Genomic DNA, 12,500 nt, shown 5'->3' with positions numbered 1-12,500 from the left:
TCACACACACACACACGTCACACACACACAGAAACACCCACACACACGTCACACACACACAGAAACACCCACACACACGTCACACACACACAGAAACACACACGTCTCACACACACACACACACACACACACACACACACACACACACACACACACACACACACACACACACACACACACACACACCGCGCGCTGCGCAGCTAGCAAAGTTGCTGACCCGAGTCTGTCTTGCACTGTTAGTGTTTTATAGTTGAAAAATACAATATACAATTTTGATTAGTCACAATAATCTACCTTTTTATTATTATTATTATTATTAGAATTATTATTTTTAAAGTAACAGTTAAGTTCACACGAGAAAAGTAAACTTTACAACTTAGTTGGTCCGAGCTCGCTCGCTGCCAGTTTGGACAGGTCCAGAGGCGAGTGTGTACAGAATTTCTCGCTGCACCCGCGCGCGCGAGGTTAGAACTAGTGAGGACGCGGCCCTAAGCACAGTTACCAAGACCCAGACTCAGTCGTGGCTCTTGATCTACCTCCGGTTGCACAGCCTCCGGTATAGTAAGGCGACCGCCTGGCTTGGCGTGTCAAGGCCGGTTTCTTTTTTTTTATTTGCATAATAACAATAAAGAAGCATATAAGACGGTCATTGATTAGATCCACACCGCCCGGAGAAAAAAGTTTGACAAGATCTGAGCAAAGAATGCTCTAGGTCTGGCTCGCGCTAGAGCACGCACACACACACACACACACACACACACACACACACACACACACACACACACACACACACGTATATATATGTATTTATAAACACATTACATCTATAACTACAACTGGATTTATACATGCACGACCGTGATAAGATCGAATAGGTAGAAGAGCCATGCACACCCGCGGTCATGCGTGCGTGGATAGTCGCACCACCACAATTACATAAGAAATTCATGCGGAGTTAGTAACTACTGCAATTTCTCAAAGGCTTTGTAGTGGTCCTTGGCTGTCAGAATGAATTAAAATAGCGAAAAGTACCAATTATTGCAAAATATCCTACCTGCGGTGATTCAATATTTTGCATATGTTTATGATACATATATATGTAGGTATGTAAGCACTGCCAGAAACACAGTAATATGTATTCGAAGGTAAAATAAGACCCCGCCACCGCAGCTTGAACGCAGAGCGTTTCGACGAAGCGAAATTAATAAAATTAGATAAAGGAAAAAAACAAATTGATGGATCTATTTTGGTTTCTTTCCCAATTGCATATGTATATAACGAATATATGTAAAGTTCTTATGTGTATGTATACATTATGTACATGTATATGTATGTATATTATATATATGTGTATATGTATATTACACATACGTGTATGTGTGTGTATATATAGGTATATGTACGGATATGGATACGTATGTGTTTATGTATGTATACATATACGTATATTTGTGTGTGTATATATAATGTAAATAATCTGTATATGTGTGTGTGTGTGTGTGTGTGTGTGTGTGTGTGTACATAATGTACATACATATGTATGCAATATATATATATATATATATATATCAGATAAAAATGTTTGTCTGGTTGATGTTTACAGCTGCCCATTTTTCTGCGTATTGTTGGCAGGCGAATTTTTTTGTTGTGACATCTGACTGACTGTTATACTAGCATATCTAAAATAGGGTGGATTGAATGTATATCAAGACTGAATGGCCGTACACGCGTGGTATTGCGTAGGAAAACGGTGTCAAGGAATGACAAATGAGCGAAATGGGTGGTGCGAGTCTTACGGTATCTGCATTGTGGAGTTTGTGGTGCCGCTTGTGTCGACAGGTGTGGGCTTCAGCGCGTCTGACTCACCCGCCGCTCCGCCTCTGTGGCTCCTCCCTCTTCTCTCCCGCCTCCTCCCCTCTCTCTCTCCCTCCTCTCCCCCCCCCACGCGCTCCCCCCTTCCCCGCTCGCTCCTCGCTCTCGCCCTCGCACCACTCCATGACTAACCCCATTCTCTCGCAGATTTCCCTCGCCAGTTCGTGAGGCGGCAACTCGACTCAGATGTTTCTCTTAAGAGTGGTTCTGTTGGGGTTTCGCTTATTTCGCGTTCCGATTTTTACAGCGTGAACGTTATCCTAACTTCTACTAACATCGGTATTCTGTCTTAACGGTGAGCATGTGCAATGTACGTGCGCGGGGGCAGTTCGTATAGTTCTCGATTCCTCCTGTTATTTCTCCTTCAGCCCAATGAACTGACCTCGTTCTAGCCTCACAGGTCATCATCTCGTGAAGTTCGCTATTTTCATTGTACCCGTCTCGTGATCCTCTTTTACGTCGCCCTCATACGTAAAACTTGTTCTGATTAGATGTCCTCGGTACTTAGTAAGCGAATGATGGGAGCGGCACGACCATGTTATAATAAAATGTATGCGTTAATGTTTAAATAAATTGGGTTTTCTAGTGTTAAGTCACGTGTTTTTGTCGCGTCGCTTTTTATTTTCATGCCGCAAGACTAGTCTTCCGATTAAACCCCTTCTCGCGTGTGCGCGCGTGTGTATTACACACCCACACGGACACACTTTCACACATATATATATATACACACATGTACACACTTACATACATACATACGTACATACGTACATACACACACATGTACATATATATATACATATGCATATATACATACATATTTATACTTATATATGTACATATATATACATATATATATGTATGTGTGTGTATATGTATGTATATTTATTTATTATATAATTATGTGTGTGCGTGTGTATATATGTATATATATATATATATATATATATATTAGATATATGTACATATATTTACACATACACGTACACAGGAAAAGACACAATTCTAGAAAAACTTTAACCCACGTGCTACAAAAATGTGTACAAGCGGTGGTACCCAATGTTTCCAACATGCGGAGTCGTATGTTTGATACTCGTTTACCGTTGCTAAGGAATTTACCTGCATAAGAATGTTGCAGTGAACTGTGACTCGGTCATCGGCGCTTTTAAAACAATATAGATTGTCATTGTTTACATTTTGTAATCTCGTTCTGTTATTTTTCAGGTAATTCACTGATAATGGTTGTTATTATTGAGGTCCGATGCGTAATGTTTTCATAAATCTGGGTCTTGTTTAGATGTTGGTAAGTGTCAGCCAGGTGTGTTTATCATTGAACGTGTGAAATGCTTTCCAACCAATGATATCGAAGTGAAAATAATTCACATTCCTTTTTGTAAATTCATGTAGTTGTTTGATAATCGTTACTGGCTGAAACTTTATATCTGCAACATAAGTTCAGAAAACATATCTAAGTTTTTTTTTTGTTTTTTTTTGATTTACCCATTACGTGTACAAAGAGCGCAGATCAAAAAGCACTGCACTGAGCTCTGACGGGGAGCTAACCGAGACATACAAGAGTAAGACCAAAGAACGTATAATTAGGAGAACCGCATATGAAGCGGACAACGAGGGAAATGGTATTAGATCGTCTGAAAGGTTCGGATGCCGACGTCCAGATAACATGCTGCAAGGATGAGTCTTTAATGTTCTTCGAAACCTGTTCTAGCTGTTCTACACAAGAGCTAGTGGGTAATGTTTTAGAGTGCTAGCTGATTTTATAGCGCGTGCTCACTACCCGTGTGTTTTGAAATCTCGTTCGCACGCACTAGTACGCGCGGGCGCACGCGCACACACACTCACACTCACACTCACACTCACACTCACTCACTCACTCACTCACTCACTCACTCACTCACTCACTCACTCACTCACTCACTCACACACACACACACACACACACACACACACACACACACACACACACACACACACACACACACACACTCACACACTCACACACTCACACACTCACACACTCACACACTCAAACACACACTTACATGTCTATGTATGTGCATACACACGCGCGCACACACATGTAGATAGATATAGAAATATATACGTATAGGTTGATAGAGAAATATACATGTAGGTAGATAGAGAAATATATATAGATAGATAGATAGAGAAATATATATACACAGATAGATATATATTGATATAGACATAGATGTGTGTATGTATATATACGTGTGTGTCTATACATTTTAAATATATATATATATATATATATATATATACATACATATACATATATATACACAAATATATACACAAGATGTGTGCGTGTATATATATGTATATATATGTATATATATGAAATGTGTGTGTGTGTGTGTGTATGGTAGGCGCAAGTAAAGGAAGGAAGGAAAGAGAGAGAGAGAGAGAGAGAGAGAGAGAGAGAGAGAGAGAGAGAGAGAGAGAGAGAGAGAGAGAGAGAGAGAGAGAGAGAGAGAGAGAGAATATGTGTGAGCGCCGAGAGAGAGAAGGGAGGGTGGGGGGGGGGGTAAGTGAATGAAACTTATATATTGCTGTTGATTACACTATGTAGTTGAAGGATAGAGAAACCTGGAACTTTTTTTTTTATTCTGATATTAAAATGCTGTTTGTCTGCATATGGCTCATCTTGTATCTCGGTAGTCGCCTCTTGGAAGTTGTAGCAGCTGATGTCGTGGCAGTACGACCGGTAAGTGCTGTTGAGGATTTGGTGCGAATACCAACGCCGGTACCTTGAACATTAATTCAGTTCTCTATCTTGCTGACAGCCGTTTCCTGACAACTTGTCACGCCTTTGTTTTCCCTTTCTTTTCATTAATAATTGGCAAGATGGGATAATAAGGAAGCTAACGGTCTTGAACATGTAATTTAATGTAATTTAATGCAATTAGATATATAAAGTAGCCGTAGATTCAGGGAGGTTAAGCTAAGTACAGGAACGGACAAATCTCCAGAGACAAATATTTTGGTGTTGCGCATTGTAGACTGGAAGCGTCTCAATTCCTGTTTCATCTATACGATTTCAGCCAATTTCTGCATTTGATTAGCTCTCTTCCTTACCACTCAAACCTCAATGGCCTTCTAGACAGTCATATATAATTACGGTTGCTGATTCCGGTGTTGCTCTCAAGAGCTACCGAAGAAGCAGTTTTTTCCCCTCTCCCAAACACTGCCGAACTCATCCACCTATACTCCCTTCGCTGCTGGTTGCTCCCACGATAAAAGTCGACGCCACAGTTAACGTTTCCAAGCTCTTACCTATACCCCAAGCTTCCTCTGCATTCCTCAACACACCTTGCTCTACCTTTAGAGATCTACCCGATTGCAACCACCAAAACCAAGGCTTTAACTTCATCTTGTCCACCGCATACCGTCGCCATGGTAAATGCTGTTGGTGATTTATTTAATCATATGTTTTTGGGATTCAGTTTTGTCTTTGAATAGGCACTTTATATGGGGAACACTTTAGCTGAAGAATTGTTTGGGGTTGCCATACACTTTCGGTGACGTATTTGTTATCTAGTCTCTCGTCAAAGACAATGCGCATGTGCCATGTTTACTTTATTGGACGCGTACTCCAATCTCCCAAGGGAAGCTGCTGAGATATGGCAACGTCGCGTATTGACAACCCCGAAGTAGTGAAGTCAGTTGTGGTATTTAAAACTATCTTTTGAGTTGTCTCTGAATAGGAATAGATACTATGTTATGATAATCATAAGAATTGTGAAAGTTGGGAAACATGAATATTGTCAGTTTCCTAGTCGTAGAACCCTCTTATAGACTGTATAAGACCCGTTAGAGTATTATGAAGGTGGATTGTGAGCAGCCTCGGGCTGAGGCAGCCAGGCAACCAGGCGACCCACTAGCCAGCCAACCGCCAGCAAGCGGTCCCTGCCGCCACTACCGCTGTGCACCCTCCCTCTCCTTGCGGTGATATCCCATGAAGGAAACCAAACTGGAAGAAACGAAGCGTACATCTTGAGTTATTTTACAGAGAAGAGTAAGCGGGAGCGAGGTTCATAGACTCATCAGTTAGCTGTTAAAAGATGTAGTATACAGACTGTAGAGTCCATAGAATTATTTATGTTTCGATTTAACTGGAAATTCATATTTTCTCATCTAAACTCCGTCACGGTAATGGAACCTACTATATTGTTAGGTGAGAGAGGGGAAGAGTACGTTTTGAAATATATTCTGAATAATGTGACAGTCTAAAGGAGTTCTGGAACGAACCCAAAGAGATGGAAAATAGGGATCAGGAAAAACAGCTTAAATGCACGAAATTACACTGTTAGTTATGATGGGACGGAAAAGTGTGGCGGATCCTGGTAATGGGACGGGACAGACGCGGTGGATGAGCAGGTTAAAAGCCAGTAGGCATATGACGGCAGAACTTGTCGTTTTATTATTATTATTATTATTATTATTATTATTATTATTATTATTATTATGTTATATTATTATTATTACACCAAAGACTGAGAATCATCTTGAGCAAAAGTTCTTAATAAATTGCCGGTTATTTAGGGAGCTCTATTACTTGCTGTGATGTAATTGCAGTCAGAGGTACTTTAATGCGCTATAACTAGTGGGGTAGGTGTTGATGGCAACTCTCCCTCACCGTCACACACACACGCACATACAAACGCACTCGGTTTGGAGTGAGCAGAAGCAGGGGCCCAATGCTTTGTTGCTTCGCCGAACCTTACAGCTGCGCGCCAGCAACCCAGCACCAAATGTTACGATGTGGCTTCGGGTCAGTTTACTTTGTCTTCTCGCTTACCCATGGTTACTTATGCACTGGAATAGTATAACCTATTAGTTAATGGTCCTTGCCTACGTTGAAATATACCCCGACTGTAAAACTTTATTGATCTTCGTTTACGCGTTCGGCGTCTGCTGAGGGAAAAGAGAGTGCGAGGAAGAAAAAGAGGCAGGGAGACAGGCACGGAGAGAGGCCGAGGGGAGACGAGCGGAGAGAGAGGGCTAGAGAGGGACATGCACTGGGAGAGGAAGTGGAGGGATAGCGCTTCAGTAATCACACTTTTTGTGGCCCTTGGTATGCACAGGGAAAAGCCCGAGTCTTAACGCAGAAAGGAACAAATGTAGTCACATGACGTGTCGCATATTCATTGATAGCTTAAGTTGTGATGAAGGCACAGAGAGAGACATGAGGGTATACATACACAGAGGAAGACAAGGTACGGTGGGAAAGTGATTCACTAACCACATTGTGTGTAGCATAGGAAAGTATCCACTTCTTTTTGCAGAAATGCTGTCAAATGTTCTTTGATATGGTATCTTGACTAGGTCTAAGTGAGAACGAAAACTTCCACAAGCGAGAGAGAAAAAACAACAACAATATAACAGCTGAGTCGCGTCGTTCATATATATCTTTAACTCTTTCTGCATGTCACAACAAACTCTTTTCATGGTAACTTGAATCAACTAGACGGCCACAGTTAAATAAAGGGCTAAGTTTAGAATTAACGAAAATTGTTGGTGCAATAGTAGTGAAAAGAAAAGAATTGTATCTTAGAATCACTTCTGATAACCTGTCTTATATAGTGATTATGAAATCCAGTGAATATTATTAATTCATTGTAAAGGATAATGGTAGAATACAATGTTAGGAGACAAAGCATTTTTTTAACTAATGGAGTTGGCTAGTGATTACTGCAGTAGTCTGGTAAGTAAACCTGATAAAAAGGACATGATTGGGCTAATTAATATGAATTAACGACAGTGATAAAGTATAAGAATAATCACCATTGGTATATCCGCCAGATGCTTTATAAGGGAGAGAGATCAAAACAACTCTCTTGAAAAATTATTGGGCTTTAGCGTTAATTAATACAATGCAAATAAAAATAAATGCTAACAGGGGAATAGCAGGGAATAGCCGTACTTTGTTGCCAAGTGAGAATAACAAACTTGATAACCTGTCGAAGCTGTATATATTAATGATACATTGGGAAATACCATGTTATTCATGAGTAAAAGGGGATCCGTATGCGCACATCAGTCTAAGGTCCCCCTCCTGGTCCCTCAGCATCCAATTTCTGTCCGCGTTATCTCCGTAGAATACACGTTCAGCGAATCTCTGCCTTCAGTGAGAAAACCCCAACACCTGCAGGAGACCGGAGCGACGGACTCTTATCCAAGAAAATTGGGGATTGTGCCGTGTTGACCGGTCACAGGCAAAGAAAAGTATTTCGTGATACAATTTCATTTAGTTTTTCTATCAATAACTATAATTTGAAAGGCAGCAGCGAAGAACGGTCTCCCGGCCTGGGAAGGTGAATCAAACCTCGAGTGGGAAACTTTGAATCGTTTGGTTCTTCCGTCTTTTTGTTTCTTCCCTTGTTTTGGGCTTAATTAAGGTTTCTAATTTTGTGCCAGAAAATACATTTGTAGTCTAAAATTGTATGTGTTAGAGAAATGGGTGTGTTGAGTGATATGCTCCTTCCCCTGTTGCCGAAGCACGGCGATGAGGTCGGATAGAGCTGAACACTAACCTAAGTTGGTGGAGACTTTACCCGTCGCATAGATGCTTTTGTTATTTGAGAGCAAAGTAACCGTTAATTGTACTCCCCAGACATATTTTCCGTATAAAGAACAGATGTATGCTGTATGTTTATACTTCTTCAACAAAGGTGATATAAATTATTCCCATTTTCGCATTGTTTCACCATTGCATATCTTAAACTACAAGTCTTCCCGATGGATATACAAGATATTTCCTTTGTGCTTCATTGCCCCCACCACAACCTTCATTGTATTGCACACTGTGAGGCAGCGAATGTTCCTAAGTGAAACCACTCTAGTAAGCAAGACTGACGAATCCCCTCCTCGGCGCCATCTCAGAGCTAAACTTGTTGTACGGAGCGGGTGAATTCGTTGCCTGGCAGTGGGTTCGGCTAATCTGCTCACTTTGGGCTGCTGCGTCGTGTGAGCCGCCGGGGTGCAGCCACCCTCCGGGGCCGGTGACCGAATCGCCAGCTGGATCTGCTACCAGACAGCGAAGCGAGAGGATCGTTGCGTATGCGAGGAGACTTACTCCAGCACGCTCCTACCAGGTTAGGCCGGCCGCCTGTTGACCGACCTGTAGAAAACGATGTCCGCTGCTTGTCTCGCCTGCGAATTGGAAGCACACGCACAGAGCTGTGCTAGGGGACCAGCAGCAAATGCGATTTATTTAGGGTGAAATTTCCTGATTATTTTTATTCTCAGATATTAAATTGCGTTATAACGAAAATTATTTGTTTGGTAAAAACTGCTTTTGCATCTGCAGACGCACATACAGACAAGCGCGCGCGCGCATACACACACACACACACACACACACACACACACACACACACACACACACACACACACACACACACACACACACACACAGGCATGCATATAGTCAGACAGGCAGACATACATTCATACAGCCAGACGGGCAGACATACATTCATACAGGCAGACATACATTCATACAGGCAGACATACATTCATATAGCCAGACAGGCAGACATACATTCATACAGCCAGACAGGCAGACATACATTCATACAGCCAGACAGGCAGACATACATTCATACAGCCAGACAGGCAGACATACATGCCTACAGGCAGACATACATGCATACAGCCAGACAGACAGACAGACAGGCAGACATGCATGTGTGTGTGTGTGTGTGTTATAATGTGATTATATACATATATATATATAAATATATATATATAAATAATATTTACGTGTGTGTGTCTGTGTATGTGTCTTTATGTATTTATGCTCATATATTTATACACATACATACATATACATATGCATACATACATACATATACGTACATGCATATATATGTGTGTGTGTGTGTATGTGTGTCTGCTCCATATATATGTATATATACATACATATACCTAATATCAATGCGGTATTGCATTATTCCATCTTTCATGTATATACACACACATACACATGCATATATTTGTATGCATGTATATTTATATATAAATATATGTATGTGTGTGTGTGTTTGTGTGTCTGTATGCATTATGCTCATATACATATATATATATATATATTTATATATATATATTTATACATATGCATACATACATGTACGTACATGCATGTGTGCGTGTGAGTGTGAGTGTGTGCGCGCGCTCGCTTCATTTATATATATATATATACATATACATGTATACACACACACACATATATATATATATATATATCTATATATCTATATCTATATATCTATATCTACATACACGCATATACAGACGCACAAACACATACATGCGCGTGTTTGTATGTATATATTTTTATATTTGCACATATATTTCCATGTATATATATTATAATATATATTATATGATATATATTATATATGTGTATTATATATGTGTATTATATATATGATGATATATATACATACTTATGTGTATGTTATTTTATAGATAGGAATTCACAATGTGTACTGTATATATACACATACATTCATACACACGTAAGCGCACACGTGTGTGTGTTTGTCAGTTTGCGTGTATAGCTTATTATAAGGGATCATATCAAGAATGGCTGCCGTGAAAGAAATGTATGCGGTGCATTGTATTGAACTCATGGCAGAGGTAACAGTGGTGCAGGTGTGCTGACTGTGGTTGTGTGTTGTTGCAGGTGTAGTGATGGGGCACGATGAATGGGGAGCCGAACACCAACCCGCAAGTGCCCGTCACAACCCTAGCGGGCATCGCCAGCCTCACCGAGTGTAAGTACACTTTCACACATATCTTCCTCCTCTCTCATGCTGCTTGTAAACCTTGAGCTCGAGCACTTCCTCAGCATTTATCATTGGTAGGCCCCGTCTGAGATCTCACGAACTATTCTCCAACATTTATAGTTACCCATTTTTACCGATTTTCATCACACACTCCATTTTTGACATACATCATATCAACACTTGAGACACCTTCTAAATCTGAACATTAGCATCCTTTGCACTCTGCAGACCATATTTACATTAGGAAATGATTGACACATACAGTATAAAACTTTCCGCTGCAGTCATCCGTCTGCACAACACAGTGCCGTTTATGTGATACGGCAAATTCATCGAAATAGAATAAATGCTGTTTAAATTGTCAGACATTGTAGCTTGAAAGATGATTATGTTCGTGGAAGTAACCTCCCGCTCATTAGTGACATTTGCCTTCGTAGCTGTTGTAAGAGCACATTTCTTTTTTCAAATACCACCGTAAGATACTTATCTATAAATCAACATAGTATGCTTAACCAGTACTACTAACCTGTACGCTCTTGCGTGAAGGCGTGGACTTCCACTCCCATGTATTTCTTAGTGAACGAGAAAAATAGAAATACAGTGGGGGGTATCGGTAAGTCTTTCAACCAGCTACACATCTTTACATTGGTATTTCCATCTGACAGCCTACACTTATAAAGTCAGTGGACATTTTATATACACACGCCCACCGACACAAGCAAACACACACAAAATACATGTACAACCAGACAACTGTTCTATTAACAGCTTTCAGATCTTGCAGACGCAAGTATACTGTCCATTTCTAACACCTACACTTTCATCGAAATACCAGTAATACATCCCTACGCCTTTCCCCTAACATAGTTAATAAGGACTTTCCACTCTTTACCCTTTGCATTCGCTGCAATCGATTTTTCGGTTGTAATGAACTTGCGCTCTTCCTCCTCCTCTGTCTGCCTTAAATGTGCATTTCCTCCTAAAGCACACCTTGCTACTACCCACTATCTTGCCGCATTATAGTTCTCTTGCACACGCTAGCACTAATCCTGTCGGTCCAGTCGTTGGAATTCCTTGTCGTATCCTCTTAGGACCAGTCGTTCTGACTATCCGTACATAGCTACTGGGATCTCTTCATTTTTTGCCTACGCATTCTTGGTTGATCACCTTGTCGTCTTTGTGACGCTTTACTTTATATTCTGAATGCATTTTCTTTCTATCCTACTTTTCTGAATCTGTAAGAGCGATCACGTTGCAGATACGGAGACAAACACTATTTTAGTCTGGGTCTGTCTGATGCACTTGCCGACTTTAAAAGTCGCCTTTTTTATAATGGTTTGGAGTACACTATTGTTATATCAAGTTGTCTGTTAGTCAATGACTTCTGGTTGATGATTCGGATGGATGGCAAACTATTGTTGTGGAATTGGTTGAGAACTCGAAGAACGACGTAAAGAATGTATTGCCTGCATTTGGTATATTTGCATCTCATATTATTATTGTCGATGGTGTTTACAGATTGAAGCACGTGGCCATTGCATTGCGATTGGAAATACGAATTAAGTGCACATGCGCACACACACACACACACACACACACACATTGTGTGTGTGTAAAACATACATACATACATATATACATACATACATATATACATACATACATACATACATACATACATACATATATATATACATATATACATTCATACATTGTATGCAACCCTCCCCCCCACACACATTGTTTGTATATGTGTATATATATATTTATATTTATATATATTGTATGTATATATAT

At 40.4% G+C, this 12,500-nt stretch overlaps 1 protein-coding gene across 5 annotated transcripts in view; it reads left to right on the top strand.

Moving 5' to 3' along the window:
- LOC125035033 (nipped-B-like protein B) overlaps window positions 1-12,500 on the top strand; it is a 79,148-nt gene that overhangs the window by 10,874 nt on the left and 55,774 nt on the right. For all 5 annotated transcript variants that reach the window (XM_047627096.1, XM_047627095.1, XM_047627098.1 and 2 more), the window contains exon 2: window positions 10,601-10,691. In XM_047627096.1, the coding sequence (XP_047483052.1) occupies window positions 10,619-10,691 (73 nt within the window). In that variant the 5' untranslated portion in view covers window positions 10,601-10,618. The remainder of the gene's footprint in view (window positions 1-10,600; window positions 10,692-12,500) is intronic.

This window comes from Penaeus chinensis, chromosome 19 (genome assembly GCF_019202785.1).
Source record: "Penaeus chinensis breed Huanghai No. 1 chromosome 19, ASM1920278v2, whole genome shotgun sequence".
Taxonomy (NCBI): Eukaryota; Metazoa; Arthropoda; class Malacostraca; order Decapoda; family Penaeidae; genus Penaeus; species Penaeus chinensis.
Note: the sequence above shows the minus strand (reverse complement) of the source record. Positions and strands in the feature narration are given on the sequence as shown.